The sequence below is a fragment of the Anabrus simplex genome, chromosome 1, assembly GCF_040414725.1.
Source record: "Anabrus simplex isolate iqAnaSimp1 chromosome 1, ASM4041472v1, whole genome shotgun sequence".
NCBI classification, from domain to species: Eukaryota; Metazoa; Arthropoda; class Insecta; order Orthoptera; family Tettigoniidae; genus Anabrus; species Anabrus simplex.
This window is the reverse complement of record NC_090265.1, coordinates 1,191,120,404-1,191,137,348: the sequence shown is the minus strand read 5'-3', so window position 1 is coordinate 1,191,137,348 and position 16,945 is coordinate 1,191,120,404. Positions and strand designations below refer to the sequence as shown.

At 37.5% G+C, this 16,945-nt stretch overlaps 1 protein-coding gene across 1 annotated transcript in view; it reads left to right on the top strand.

Moving 5' to 3' along the window:
- stan (Protocadherin-like wing polarity protein stan) overlaps window positions 1–16,945 on the top strand; it is a 302,411-nt gene that overhangs the window by 67,110 nt on the left and 218,356 nt on the right. The window contains exons 7-11 of the mRNA XM_067138004.2: window positions 2,435–3,411; window positions 8,794–9,005; window positions 12,163–12,379; window positions 14,194–14,393; window positions 16,070–16,219. Of these exons, the coding sequence (XP_066994105.2) occupies window positions 2,435–3,411; window positions 8,794–9,005; window positions 12,163–12,379; window positions 14,194–14,393; window positions 16,070–16,219 (1,756 nt within the window). The remainder of the gene's footprint in view (window positions 1–2,434; window positions 3,412–8,793; window positions 9,006–12,162; window positions 12,380–14,193; window positions 14,394–16,069; window positions 16,220–16,945) is intronic.

The window sequence follows — 16,945 nt, the reverse complement described above, 5'->3', positions numbered from 1 at the left end:
AACAATATTAGAGTTGAATATTTTTTGTGATATTTTATTTTGATTCTAATTGCTATTTTTAATTCAAATTTTGTAAAGATGTTGGCAGTTTTCTAAATTCCATTTCCACTGTGTGTGAATGTAATGTACTGTTTTTTTGCTTCAGTCTTTTTTGTTTTCTTCATTTCCTTCTTTCTTATTTATTTACTAATTCTGAACTCTTCTTTTCTTCCCTAATATTTTGTCTCTTCAAATACAGTGCACAAAGAAGTTTTGTATATTTTGAACTCTTCTTCCCTAATATTTTGTCTCTTCAAATACAGTGCACAAAGAAGTTTTGCATATTTTGGATTAACACACTTTTTATTTTGCTATGTGTATGGTCATGTATTACAAAAGGTATATACAAATATAAACAACATGCAGTCAGCAATGCAAAAGCAGCAGAAACATAACGAAAGGTCAAACAGATCAGTATCTTGTATAGCCACCTCAGGCCCTGCGGCATGCTTCAACGTCAGGAGGTGTAGTTAGCATCAAAGAATCCAGTTTGTTTTGGGGTAGATTATCCCAGTCTTGGATAGAAGCTTCTGTTAGTTGTTGAACGTTAGCAGAAGGATTAGGACAGTTGGCAATTGCTTTCTTAATTTCACACCATACATGTTCAACACAGTTCATGTATGCAGAAAATGCTAGCCACACCATTCACTATATGCCATGAATCTCAAGGAACTGACTGACCACTCTGGCTCGATGAGCATTAGCATTATCATCCATTGTAAAGCCCTTGCCCACAGTGGCAGCAAATCCTGTAACTGCAAGTTGGAGTATATTGTCTCAACATGCTAGACCAGTCATATTAGACTGGATAGGAATTAGAGGTGTATATAGACCAAACATGATGGCAGCACAAAACATGGCCGAACCCCCTTGCTGCTGATGGTGTTCCAAGACGAAAGGTTCGTTCCTTCACTCACTGGATTATCTCCAGACTCCAATCCTCCTGTTGTATGGGTGCAGAAATACATAACAGAATGATAATTAGGAAATGATAATTAGGAGAAAGTATTTCCTAGCATGTCTCAAACACAAGCAATACACTTGCCTTCGTATCCGCCCCTACAGCCAGGCATTCATCCCCGCGTACATCAGGGCCGAGAAAAAATGGAGAGGAGAATGGTTTGGAAACATTAGTTAACTTTCCACTTCATTGCAGAATTATCCTCCCAAGACAAATGCCAAAAGTGAAATCACTACAAAATATATTTTTAACTGTTAATAAACTTAATCGTAATAGGTATTATGTTTGATCCTGTGTTGACTTGTCTGAATCTATTACAGAAGTATTTAAAAAAATTTGGAAAATATATATTTACAAAAGGTGGGCGTGTTTTATTTTGAAAGTTGTGCAGTAAATTAGCAGATAATTATTTCTCTAAAATCAAGAACTGTGCAGTGAATAGAACGGGTATATAATTCTTGTAAAACCATTGCTACAGAGTCACCAGAATTCAATTTGGTCAAATATTTTAAAAGTCACTTTTTAATTATTTTATAGCATTTTCTATAAGTATAACGGCATTTTATTGATCATTTTTAGCTTTTTCTTTTTAAGGCATCAACATCCAACCCCTAGTAATTAACCATTTGATTGTAAAGTTTCCTTTAAATTAAATTGAGTTAGTGCTTACAATGCCTGATTATAAATAAATCAGTATGAAAAAGTATTCAATCCTTTCTTTTAAATTTTTATCTTTCTGAAGCATTTATAATAAAGGAATAAGTTTTTAAAATCAAAAATTAAGTTCTCAGAAGGGTTCCATAATTTCACTGATTGCTCATACTAATACAGTATTAAAATATTCAAGCTCTTTCAACCTTCTCAGTCTGTTTGTCTCCCATTCTTTGTGTTTATTGGCTTCCTCCTTACTCTGTATTTGTCACACCAAAAATGGGGATATAAATGGCTCCATCATTAAGCTTCCTGAGGAAGCTGGGAGCACCAAGTTCTTTGGAGACTGAAAAGAAAAGGATCTGTGAGAAATATGATTGATGAGAAGAAAGCCTGTCTATAAAGATGGCTTGGTGTGAAGATGTGAAGTTTGTCCTTGTTTTATATTTTCCATGTTTTCATGTTTATCTGTGTCTCTTCTTTCTGTTGCTCCCTCTGTCCACACTAGTCTGTTGTGTATATCTGTTAATCCTCTGCGTGTGTTCCCAACCTGCTCCCTGCTTCCTGAATTTGATGTTTATTGATCAACTAGAAATTTTGTGAATTATTTTTCCCATTTTCTTTGAGTGCTGTGAATTTGTTCTTGCTTTAAAAATATGGCCAGATTATAGCAGACTTCAGCATGTTAGGATAAAGTATATTCTCTCTCTTCTATCTTTTACTGGTAGTTTTGTTGTTTTAACAAGCATAGTTACATAATCTCTTTACTTGGTTTCTTTGCAGATTACATTACGAGTTGACAGGTGGTAATATAAGAAGTCGTTTTGCTATTACATCCCAGAATGGTCGTGGTCTGATCACCATTGCCCAACCCTTGGATTACAAGCAGGAGAAACGTTTTGTGCTAACTGTCACAGCATCAGATTCTGGTGGTCGACAGGATACAGCTACTGTTTATGTAAATGTCTCAGACGCTAACAACTTTGCTCCTGTATTTGAGAATGCTCCATATTCTGCTAGTGTGTTTGAAGATGCTCCAATTGGTACAACAGTATTGGTTATTAGTGCCACAGATGGTGATGTGGGGCAAAATGCACAAATCACATATAGCCTTGGAACACTTGATGAAAAATCCACAAATCCAGAATTCACTATCAATCCACAAACTGGAGCAATTATTCTGACAAAATTATTGGATCGAGAGACAGTCAGTGGATACTTATTGACAGTTACTGCTAGAGATGGAGGCTCGCCTTCTCTCTCTGACACAACAGATGTGGAAATTACTGTCACTGATGTGAATGATAATGCACCTGTATTTAAGAAGACCTCTTATATTGGCTCTGTACCAGAAGATGCTCTAGTCGGAACAAGTGTAGTACAAATTTCTGCGACAGATGCAGATATAGGTTTGAATGGCCGTATACGGTATGCCCTTGGCCAAGAGAGTGCAGCTGATGGCTCCTTCGTTGTTGATCCAATGTCTGGAGTGATACGCACTGCAAAGTCTCTGGACCGAGAAAGTGTAGCACAATATGAATTGATAGCATATGCTATAGATCGTGGATCACCTTCAATGTCTGGGTCAGTCAATGTAACCATTAGGGTAGAAGATGTGAATGACTCTCCACCTGCCTTTGAGTCAGACAAAATCGTGTTGTACATTGCTGAAAATTCACCTGTTGGTTCTACTGTTGGTGAAATCTACGCTCGAGATCCAGATGAAGGACCAAATGCAGTTGTCCACTACTCTATCATTGGTAAGATTTTTCTCCTACAGCTATATAAAAAGGGTTTTTTTAGTTTATGGGGAAAATTAGCCTCTTCCTGTACAAGCTAAGGATGAAAGTAGATGTAAATCTACCCCTTAGTACTGTTTCTGATACAGGGTCAGAATTGAGGTGGGATGAATTTATATGGTAAGTTTTTATGGCTGGATGCCCTCTCTGATGCCAACCTCAGTTGAGAAGTTAATGAAGATGAAATGAATGATGGTGAATGAAATTGGGTAAGGAGATGGAAGGAATCGACTGTGGCCTATGGATACGAACTGTCCTAGCATTTGCCTGGAAGTGAGAATGGGAAACTGCATAAAACTATTCTCAGAACATCTAACTAGGGTTTGAACCCACTTGTCTCCTGAATGCTCCACACACACGGCCACTCTGGTCGGTTTAAGGATGAAACTAGATGTTTTTTTTTTTTTTTTGGGGTCATCAGTCCATAGACTGGTTTGATGCAGCTCTCCATGTCAACCTGTCCTATGCTAACCTTTTTATTTCTACATAACTACTACATCATAAATCTACTCAAATCTGTTTGATATATTCATACCTTGGTCTAGCCCTGCCGTCTTTACCACCTACACTTCCCTCCAAAACTAACTGAACAACTCGAGTGTCTTAACCTTTTAAGTGCTGAGTTACCAGTCGACTGTTTGGTACCTCAGTGCTGAGTTTTTTCATTCGTGTGTAAAAAAATTTGTAGAAGCCTCAATTTTTAACTTATCAGTGGGGTGATTAGCTTAATTATGTTAGCTTATGTTAGCTTATGTTCAATATTATTTTGAGAGGAAACAAAATTGCACTTATGTGCCCATGGGTGCATTATCTTTATACAAAGTAAAGAGCCCAAGATAATATTATTTCCTAAAATCTGTAGGTAACTAATACATGTAATTTCTTAGAAGTATATAAGTTGATATTTTAAAATACTTTCCAAACCTGGAATGTGGTGATAGTTAAATGTTTTCTACTGGTTTTTTGTGGTGCCGATTTGTACAACTATCTGTACCAACTCCACTGGCACAAAAGTTTCTAAAAACTTTGGGTTGTCATCAAACATTACTTGGCCCTCAGAGCCTGTCACAGTTACTTGAAACTGGTGAAGAAAAATAATCCTTCCCCCACGAAAATAGTGATAAAATAGCTTTTGTACTCACCGTGTTTTTCTTCTTTCGTTTAGAAGGAGGCTCTGTTTCTTTCTCACATACAATATTTTCGGCACTCTATCACTCTCACTTTCAAAATCGCTTAACAGTTCATTAAAATGATCACCTCCATCACTTTCCGCTGTGGTTAATAACTGAAAGATTCTGTGATCCGAAATAACATTGGTGCAAGAGCAACTAGATTGTTGTTCCGCCATGTTTGTTTACATCACAGATGAACTCCACAGACGTCTACAAAAAAGCTCTGTAAGTTACTTCCCAAAGCTATAATCTCTGATCAATTAGTTCTACATAATGCCCAACAGATGGCAGAACATGTCAGAGATCAAATTCGCACTCGGAAGTGAACCGGGAAACTTAAAAAGTTAAAATTCTCACGCACCATCTATAGACGGGCGTAGCAGTGGTGGACCGGCCCGTCTATAGGCTCATTGGATCCAGATGTGTCCTATCATTTTATTCTTTTGATCAAATTTTGCCAGATCGTTTTCCTTTCACCAATTCTATTCAGTATCTCATTCTGTTCATCTCACCTTCAGCATTCTTCTGTAACATCATATTTCAAAAGCTCCTATTCTCTTTTTTTCTTAGCTAGTTGTCATCCATGTTTCACATTCATACAACACTGCGCTCCAGAAAAAAGTCTTCAAAAATATCTTTCTAATTCCTGTATCAATATTCAAAGTGAGCAAATTTTGTTTCTTAAGAAAGACCTTCCTTACTTGTGCTAGTCTGCATTTTATATCCTCCTTACTTCTGCTACCATTAGTTACTCTACTACTCAAGTAACAATATTCATCTACTTCCTTTAAGACTTCATTTCCTAATCTAATATTTCCTGCATCACTTGACTTCATACAACTGCACTACATTATTTTTGTTTTGGATTTATTAATTTTCATCTTGTACTCCTTTTGCAAAACTGTATCCATACCATTCAACAGTTTCTCCATATCTTCTGCAGACTCAAATAAAACACCATAATCATCAGGAAATCTCAGATAGATAAATTTGTCTAAATACCAGACCTGTTCCTCACTTTGTGATTTACCATACTTGTTTACTTAATATTTCTATAACATATCATGTATTATCGGCACACTTTATCTGGATGCATTTTTGTACGGGGTGAGGAGTAAGGAGGGACCTGTCCCGGTTCTGGTAGTGCTGCCAACTGATGAAAATGAAATCTGAATTGAATCGAGAATATGATCGATCGATATGAAGTTTCTAAACCGTTATCATCTTAAGCCAACATTTGTGTCACATACACATTATAGAACATTATATAACATTTCTCGATGTGAACCTTGTTCCTAGCATGAATTCTATAGTTTGGCTTTGCTGTGTACACAACAACAGTACTAGTACGTAAAGTGTACGCCAGATTCCGCACAACGATGCTTAAGCGATTCATAGTTTATGTTTCAAAGGTTGCCAGTAAGAATCTCGAAGATTGCCAAGGTCGACCGATTCAGCGGTAGGGTGTAAATGCATCCAGATAAAGTGTGCCGATAATATAAATGTATATATGTATGTATTTAGAGATGCTGTAACTACTGTACAGTACATTAAGTGTTTTGATGATGACTGGAACAGAATTGATGGCAGCATACATCAACTTACCCACATAACCGAATCCTGTGACAACCATAAACCCACATAAGAAACTGCCTTGGCAGTGTTGAACAAAATTGCTGCACTCCTTGGCATTGATGTCACAGTATAGAAACGCCCGAATGTGAGATTGATGCAGGCTCCAGCCATTGTGATGACTGTCTTCCATTTTGACACCACCAATTGTGTTTCGCCGTGTATGTACGAAAAACAAGCATAAAAAAGGGCCATAACCTTAACCTTCCCTATAACAGTTCATTTTTGGCACCATTTCACGGTACTCACTAATGACACACACACTTACAAGGTTAGACAACAATGCTCACAACAGTAGACCCATAATTCGAGTGGTCATTGGCAGTAGCATTATGCAGTCAGCCGGATATAAACCGAGTGACCTGTATTCTTTCAGATATTTTGTCATATAAACAATGTATAAAAATATGTTAGTCTTATAAAGTTTATTTTATTAGAGTTAACTAGAGTATTATACATTATTTATAAACATAAAAATGAATTTAAGAGCAATAATAATAATAATAATAATAATAATTGTATGGCCTCAGCTACCGTGTGCAGACATTTCAATTTGACGCCAATGTGATTATCTGCCATTATAAAAATACTAGATCCAGTTCATGGTCCAAGAGCTGTATTTTTCACTTCACCACATGATCATTCACTAAAGAAAACATTTGAAAAAATTAAACTAAAAAACTATAATATCAGTAAAGTTAATTTTAACTCATGACACTGAATTTACTTTGACAGATCAAAAAGTAATGCACAACAGTGTTTTGACACAGTGTTGCTTGTTTGATCTGGTCCTGCCCTTACGGCAGAACCATGAACAACATGAAATGTTAGTGACATACAAATGTGATGAGCAAAGATGTATGGTCTGTTTTTGTGGCCAAAAGGACAAAGTATGAGTGAAATTCACAGGGAAGTGTTTGATATTTTTGGGGATGACTGTATGGACTGTAGCAATGTATCCAAGTGGTGCAGATTCTTCGAAGAGAACCGTGTGAATGTTGCCAATGCACTATGTTCTTGGCAACCAGTAACTGCTGCAATAATGGCAAATGTCAAAGGCATTGAGCAGGCAGTTCTGAATGACTGCCAGATTCATGTATAAACCTTGGCAGGGCAGTTCAGCATTTTGTATAGAGCAGTGAAATTTCATAGAATGTGCATCTATTGGGTTTGCAAACACCTAACAGACAAGCAAAAGGGCCAGAGTAATCTGTAATGGCTTTTATACTTTTTGTGTCCAGTGATTTTTTTGAAGGTGAAGTCATGCCATGTCCTCATAAACATAACATCTATAGCAGATTCTCTTTGCTGTTCAGCATATTACACTGCCAATTAAAGAGCTTTCTTTGCACTTTTTGTTCTGTTTTCTTTTCTGGGAACTCATTTCACACTCACTAAAATAATACAGCTGCTTACTGCATTGAATAAATCTGCAAACTGGCTAAAATCTGCACTCATTATTGTGATAGACAATATAAAATAAGATAAATCTTGTCCACAAGCAGGGTAGGATGGGAAGCAGCACAGGTACTTGCCAGCATGAGTAACTAGAAAGAACATTATTCACCAGGTCAGATGGTTAATCCAAGACCAGTTAAAAAGTCGTTCAGTTTATCTATTTAATATTAATATTTAATGGGTAATTAAAAAAAATATTATTTACATATTTAATCTTAAAAAACAGCTCTCTCTCTCACCGGGCGAGTTGGCCGTGCGCGTAGAGGCGCGCGGCTGTGAGCTTGCATCCGGGAGATAGTAGGTTCGAATCCCACTATCGGCAGCCCTGAAGATGGTTTTCCGTGGTTTCCCATTTTCACACCAGGCAAATGCTGGGACTGTACCTTAATTAAGGCCACGGCCGCTTCCTTCCAACTCCTAGGCCTTTCCCATCCCATCGTCACCATAAGACCTATCTGTGTCGGTGCGACGTAAAGCCCCCTAGCTAGCTCTCTCTCTCAAAACATATTTCGTTGTCATTTTCCTAAGCAAAATGAAAAATTGTCAGCTATTTTTATTTTATTTGAATACCGGTATTTGAGAATGCATTGTTGAAACATATTCTTGAACAACAAAACCATGTAATGGCAACTTGTAAGTGTTTGTATTGCTATCATATTGCCGGGCTGACGGGCTCAGATGATTGGCTTTCTGACCTCAACTTGGCAGGTTCAATCCTGGCTCAGTTCGGTGGTATTTGAAGGTTCTCAAATACGCCAACCTCGTGTCTGTAGATTTACTGGCATGTAAAATAACTTCTGCGGGACAAACTTCCGGCACCTCAGCGTCTTGAAGGATGCTAATTAATTTATTATTTAACCATCTATTTTGCTTAGGATAATGCCTTCAATACATTATACATTATCACTTGCAACCTCAGCGTCTCCAAAAACGGAAAAAGTAGTTAGCGGAACATAAAGCCAATAACATTGCCTATTATGGTATCTGATTTTGAAAAATAATTTTACCAATGCATCTTAATTATTAATTTGGTTAGGACAAGTACGTGTCATTTGAATAGTTATAAATTTTTTATTTTCAGGTGGAGATGACTCTAACAGCTTCTCTCTAGTAACTCGTCCTGGCAGCAATAAGGCAGAACTTCTCACTATGGTGGATCTGGATTATGAGTCAAGTCATAAGAAATTTGTTCTTATTGTGCGAGCTGCTTCTCCTCCATTACGTGCTGATGCTACTGTTGAGATCTTGGTCACAGATGTTAATGACAATGCTCCTATTCTTAAGGATTTTCAGGTGAGTCATTGTTGTTTGAGGAAAATTTCATGTTTTAAATGTATACTAATAAAGAGAATAACAGGTTTGTATTAAATATTGTTGTTGTGGGAACTGGTAAGTAATCAGTGAGTACCAACTATTATAGTATATAGGTATTTGCTTTATATCCATACTGTCTGCTATTAATCTTAACAGTTGTCATTAGCAAGAATGAATGGACTTTGGAACAATAAACATAATCCTACATTCTACAAACACTTCAGGGTTAAATTATCTTGGATATATATATATATATATATATATTCATTTACGGCCATTAGAGACCACGTTAGATAACAATTACATGTTTCTGGAAGCCTTCCTCACACCCCAGAACTTCAGCATCCTCTCTCTGGCAGCCTGTCTTCTTTCGTCCGTCCACCCACGGTTAAGTTTTGGTTCGTCATGGAATCCCTGAAATCTGTCGATCACTGACCTAAACTTTGTTCGGTTTGAGATGTCTTCTGAATTTAGTCCTACCTGTCTGAGATCCTTTCTCACCTCCCTGAACCATTTGTCCGACACTTTAGGTCTGCTGTCTAGTATTGTGAAAATCCTTTTCGTTAGTCTCTTCTCCTCCATTCTAAATAAATGCCTATAGAATTTAAGTCTCCGTTTTCTCATGCACTCATTTAGCCTTTCATTGTCTCGGTAAAGTTCTTCCCTTCCTCGCAGCCTATACTGTCCATCCACAATCTTTGGACCCATTATTTTGCGAAGGATCTTTCTTTCAAATTTCTCAGCTTCTCTCAGTCCCGCTTTTCCTGTCATTTGGAGGCACTCACTAGCATACAGACATTCCATTTTAATCACTGTATTGTAGTGCCTTAGTTTAGCTCATCTGGAGATGGTTTTCTTCTTGTATATAGGATATGTCCTACGAAAAGCCGCAGCCATTTTCTCCCGTCTGGTGTTGTTTGCTTCTCTTTCATTTGTTTTCAATTGCACTATTTATGATTGAAATTATCTTGGATAATATAAATTTTTAAAAAAATTATGTGGTCTACTTGTGTTATTTATTGACCTTGTAATTATCTGTATTATACATGTTGTTCATATTTTTGTTGTATATGATTCTTATCACAGTATCATACATGCGAGCATGTTGTTGTTGTGGTTGTATATAAGAAGCCACATAGGTAACAAAGGAGTCAGTTACAACAAAACTGGTTCGCATGTTCTGTGAGAAAGAAAAGCAAGATCACATCGACTCACGAGTCAAATCTGCTGCATGTATTTCAGTTTTTTTACATGTAAACAAGCAGCCACAACATGTAACGGAAAGCTTAATCACAACTTGGCGTGAAATTTATTAACCATTTTGGTTGGTATTTCAGCACACAAGGAATCCTCTTGGCTTTCTAGACTTAAGATACCATCTCACCACCAGATAGCTCCTCTGTTGTTCTCATGTAGGCTGAGTATTCCTCGTATCAGCCTTCAAATCTATGTTAAAAGAAAAAGAATATTCTGTATGGGAATCAAACTTCAGGCCTCTGCGTAAGAGGCAGGCTTGTTACCCATATAGTTCAGTTCTTATGAGTTTTGACTTGACATTTGACCATGCCTCACCTTGTAATTGTCTGTCTCTGTAGTGTAATGGTAAGTGTTATTAGCTGCCATCCTCAAGAACCCAGGTTCGATTCCTGGTACTGCCTGATATTTGAGAATGGCAGGAGGGCTTTTATGGGGTTTGTTTTTAGTATCCAGGTAAGGATTATGCATAAATTGATTTAATTATGATGAGAGCAGGCTGAATGAACAGCCAATCATAGGCAGCCGATAGAGCGCGTTAGACTCTAGTTCCTGTTATCAGTGTTGTCGATCTGTTGTTTCCTGTAACCACGTACTTTCAGCTGTGTGTTGTATTGTACTCAGTTCTTTTCGTGATCTTTGTCAGTTCGCTTGGTCATTCTTGACAAAGCACCATCACTGACAGCTAGAAATAATGAGTTGATTGAGTAGTCCAAGGAGCACAATATTTCGGTTTGCGATAACATGAGGAAGGGGAGATCTCATGCACTTGTAAAACAAAACAAGCTCTAGTACCCAGTTTATGTGGTGGATGAACTAGCCAGGAGGCATAGGCATATAGTTAGTCAACTTCCCACATATCCCTGCCATTTTAACGCCATATAATTGATTTGGGCCCAAGTAGCTGCGAATAACCGACTCTTCACAGTTTTGGAAGTTGAAAGAATTCTGTGGAAAGCCGTAGGCCATGTAAGTGCAGGTTGTGAGACACAATCCGAGAGTAAGTGAAGTCAGGGGGAGGGAAAGTATCACAATTACGTTGAAGACGTTATAATCTTGTTACGGTCAAGTGAGAGTGAAACCTCAATGATGACAATGCCGATAGTGACTCAGAAATGAGTTGTGTATTCCCTTTGTAGGATTTTTCCCTTCCCTAGGAGGAGCTGAATCTCTTAGCGACACAAGCTGTTCTAGATGGTGAGTAGAAATTTCATTTTCTCACATTTTATCTGTTCGAACAGATGTTAGTTACAGCTTATAAATCTCATATTTATTCCGTATTGGTTCAGCACAACTAAGGTTAAGTTATGAGTAGGTTCCCACCTTCCAATACTTATCAATTTCTATATAATAGGTTTATTAATTACATAATATAAACCATATAATCTCTAGTACATTATATGGTTTATATTATGTAATTAATAAACCTATTATATAGAAATTGATAAGTATTGGAAGGTGGGAACCTACTCATAACTTAACTTTAGATGTTAGTTATGCAAGTTGCTACAAAGAATAATTGATTCTGGACTTATTTTCGAGTATGTACATTTCTGTTCGTGTTGTGTGTTGTGAATCAGCTGTTTGTATTCGTAACAGTTTGGCACCAATGTCTGACTTCCAGTTAACTGTCAAGTCAAAACTCATAGAAATGGAAATATAGACTACAGAGCTAACTAAGGTTATTTCCATTGTTATTAAATGTCCAGGTAATCAAATTGTGTTCATGTTGTTTATTGGTTTTTATGTCTTCAAACATTGAGATATGGTGAGGGTTTAAAAAATAAGTGATATCAGAAAGCAACCATTATAAAGAAGTAGGCCCTTCAACAAAGTAGCTGACTTGTAGTCCATATTAGTAGCATTCTTTTGTTTCTTTCAGGTGATCTTCAACAACTTTCGTGACTGTTTTCCATCAAATGGTATTGGCCAGATTCCTGCCTTTGATGCTGATGTGTCTGACCAGTTGAAGTACAGAATATTGTCTGGTAACAATGCCAACCTTGTTCATCTCAATGAGACGTCTGGTGATTTAACACTGTCTCCACAGCTCAACACAAATGTTCCTAAAGTGGCAACCATGGAAGTTTCAATCTCAGGTGAATGTTTGCAATACGAAACTGGATTTAGTTAACATGTTTGCGGCCGATGACGACGCATGCGTCACATTCCGCGCCAAATATTAATGCTCGTCATTTCCACTAGTACCTATATAAACAAGCAGACCTCTTATCTGTGTCTTGTTAAGCTGTTGTTAAACATATGATTCAACTAAGCATCAGGCTAATTTTTAATTACTGTCTCTGTAGTCGTTAGAATTTGGTGTATTTTTTTGTGATGTCAGCAGAGAATAGTGAGGTTGCAGGACCTTCTCAGAGGAAGAAACACTGTCTTGTAGGCTTCCAAAATCTATCATCCCACTGCCTACAGGAACACATTTTCACATTTTGCCAGTAAATGTGGGGCTAAGGAGAATGGGAATAGATCGCGGAAGCCATGCAGACAGTGTTAGAAGGGGCTCCGGTGCAGGACCGCATGCGCTACTGTAGAGAGTATCCAGGACAGTCAGGCTTGTGTCTTGAGCAATATTTGACCGGGTTCGTTGTACAGGGTGATCACAAAGTTCCATTACCCCCTATGTATTACATAGATGGTAATGAATTGTTGTGTCTTATTGTTGTGGGATCATGGCAGAGGACAACTGTGAGGTAGTGTGACTGTTCGTTATTATTTATGCCAGGGTGTCTGTGTGTACACCATCGTTTTCATAACAGAGCATGATTCTCCTCCATGAATGATGTGAAATTCTCCTCAACATTGCTGGCGTGATGGTAGTAAATGCACGTTAAACAGCATACTTAAGTTCGTCAACTGTCTCCTAACGTGTGGCAGCAACCTCCTGGTTAATGAACCCCCATAATGCATTATCGCAGGATGAGAAATCAGGACTTCGAGGTGGCCACTTCAAAGGCGCAGCAAATGGACAGAACCACGTCTAATCCATTTATCAGGCAATACCTCATTGGTGGGGAAGGTTTCTGAAAACTTACAGTGAAATCATACTGAATATCCCTCATTGACTTTCCTGTATGCGGTCGTTCGTGAGCCCACGTGCTCATTACGATCCATTCCTCCATGGTGTAAGCGGGCTCATTCGCCATGATTTAGATGTATATCAACACCTACAACACTAACAAACAATTCATTAACATCAGTGTAATACATAGGAAACATGATCTATGTAATACATAGGGGGTAATGGGACTTTATGATCACCCTGTACAGCAATTGTTCGCACATCAGTAACACAGATTTTACCATGCAGCCAAAAATTTTCAGAAACTAATTTTTCTATCATAGGAAAGTTACTGAATATCTACAACCAAACGAAGCATTTTTTTCCCCGATTCCACTTCATTACCTGTCGTGACGCATATGCTGCGTCGAATGGTTCTGCAGGCAGAAAGCTCATCAGTAGTGCCACTGAAATATTATTGAAATAATTAAAATGATAATCTAAAACTCCGTTATGCAAAAAAAAAAAAAAAAGTATTGCGGTACCACGGTAATGGTTACCCATTAGCTGCAAAGGTGTTAACCTGAATACAGAACCGTTCGCTTGAAAGGTGAAATTCATAAGTAGGACAAATATATTCTCAAACTTACTGGAAATCTAAAAATTACTTAATGAACTATACATTAACACGTGTTCATACTCTCTGTGTGAAATTTTTTGGCAGGTAAATATGATTAATGTTAAAATATATTTATATTTTGCTTATTACATTGGGTTATAATTATTTTATTCAGTGTGTTGGCTTATGTATGTTTATTCAAATGTTATTCAGATCTAAAATGAAGTCAACTTTTTCTGTTGATGTTGCCCATACAATTAACATAATATTTCTTTCAGATGGTGTGAACGAGGTGAAAGCTCTGATGCAGCTCACAGTTCGCTTGGTCACTGAGGAGATGCTCTTCAATTCGATCACAGTACGGCTCAATGATATGACAGAAGAAGCATTTCTATCACCACTTCTCACATTTTTTATTGAAGGATTGGCTGCTATTATTCCATGCCCTAAAGAAAATATCTTTGTTTTTAGTATCCAGGTAAGGATTATGCATATATTGATTTAATTATGATGAGAAAACTAAATATTTCTAGCTAAAATTTCTTATAAGTAAAGCTAGTTCACTGCTCTCATAGAGTAGACTATGAAGACTTCAAAATCGATCACCATGTTATACCTAACTAATATAATAATTTTTTTTTTTTTTTTTGCTTCTTGGCCCCTTTCATAATTTATTAGGGTCGGTACTTGACATAGATCTGGCCCAGTTTTACTGCTGGATACCATTTCTGATGCCAACACTATGTGGGAGGTGGGATATGTTCACTATTGCATGTTTCTGTGGTGGTTGGTAAGGTGGTGTGTTGTCTGTATATGAAGAGGAGAGTGTTGGATTAAACACAAGTACCAAGTTTCTGAGCCACAGGAATTAACCATATGAAATTAAAATCCCTGAGCCCTCTGAACAGAAGACCAATGTACTGACCATTCACCGAAAGAATCGGGCCAATATAATCATTGTCTCTTTTGTGTAATAATTTCTTATTTGACTGTTTTTCAATTTATATTGCTTCCCTTATACACTTCAGTAGCTGATGTGCTAAACAATATTATATTTTGAACGGAATTCTGTGTGTATTGTAAACCTGGATTTGTCTCTAAACATCACTTATGACTATTATGTAAATTGGTATGCCACTACTTCGTGATAGAATCACAGTCAGTCTGTTTACTGTTAAAGTGTTGAAGGGAATGGAATGCCAAGAATACATACATTATTCTACAAGATGCCTTGATATTGCTCTTGTCTCCATAGTATACAGTAATAATAGAATTTTGTGTGGTTATTGCTAGCGTAGTGCAGCCTTTGTAAGGCAGACACTGCAACGAGGGTGGGCAACATCTGCCGTATGGTACACGGTGTGTGTGTTTGTATGTGTGCGTGCTTCCATAAATCTTCAAATTCTCCTAGTTGTTGGAAATGTTTAGTATCCTCTTGTGGCATGCTAAATGTTCCCCACCTTCACTCAATACAATCACAGAGTATGACTGTCTCACTGTCATTTACATGACTCATAGCAAAGGAAGTGATTCATGCCAGAAGAGTGGCACTTCTATGCTTGCAATCCTCACCAAAATGGAATAAGAGACTTGACTACTTAAGGGAATACTGTCTGTCAACATTCATTGTTCTTATACCCTTCACTCTGGGTTCGCAATTATTTTGTGAGAGTGTGTAGAATGTCATACAATAATGGTATTTAGATTCATAACTCTACATAGTAGTTGCATTCCATAGCTTACCATCAGTATATTTATCTTAATAAATATCTTACTGTCATATCATTAACATTTAAAATTAACATTTAAATGTTAATGTTAAAATTGACATTTAAAATTATGTACAGTGTAGCTAATTTATGCCAATTGATTGGCAACAGAGCATCATTGTACCCATCTTCAAAAGGAAATCAAGCTGAGTGCACTTACTCAGGATAATCATTCCTACTTGGTAGAATTCCTCCAACAAGATGATTCACTTTACCATCACAAATGAGAGAGGAGAAGTCACTGAAATTCTATACATAATTTCATCAAGCTATGGAATAGGTGTCATCATTCCAGTATACTTTAAGTTTAGTTTTTAGATTGACAAGACAACTTTGTATTTAATTTAAACATACATTAGGATAATATGAATGTTCTTTTTTGTAGGATGACACAGATGTTAATGCAAAGATATTGAACGTGAGCTTTTCTGCACGACGTCCTAATTTGAATGGAGATGAGTTTTACCCACCACAATTTCTGCAAGAACGTGTGTATCTTAACAGGGCTATATTGGCACGACTCTCAACAGTACAGGTAAATTCATTTATTAATATGAATAGTAGACTTCTTGTAAGAAAGAAAAAAAAAAAAACACCAGCAGTCAGCAAGGAGTTATCGGAATTGCATGAGGGCACCCTGATGATAAGGATGATTGTAACATTGATGTAAGTAAGTGATTGCAATTTCAGAGGGAAAGGGTGGTTTATTGAAGAGAACTGAACCGTTGAAGGAAGACTCTAGTACCTCTAGCTTGGACACAATATATGACACAAGCAGGTGTGGAGGCATACAGGTTTTCTTATGGTATCCTGCGGCATATCTGTCCATATTTGCTACAACTGGTCCTCTAGATAATGTAAACTTGCAGGCTGCTGAAGTTAGCATCCCCACTGGTCCCAGACATGGTTGATGGCCAAGAAATCTGGCAGTCAGATAGGCTGTGGAGGTGTAGCATTGTTGCAGAGGCATTCTGTGATACCCTGGTTGTGTTCAGTTGAGCATTATCCTGCTAGAAAGTGCATCTTGGAATCTCTGCCATGACGAGCAACATATATGAGCGCAGGATGTCCTGCACATCTCTCTGTGCTGTCAATATCCCTCGTATCACTACTAGGGGAGACTGACTGTCATGCGATGGTCTTGCAGACCAGCACATCAGCAATGGGGGCAATGTGACATGCCACAGCAAAGGCAGGATTGAGATGCTCACCACGGCCAGACACAGACACAAATTTGGCCATTGTCAGTGCACAAAGAGAA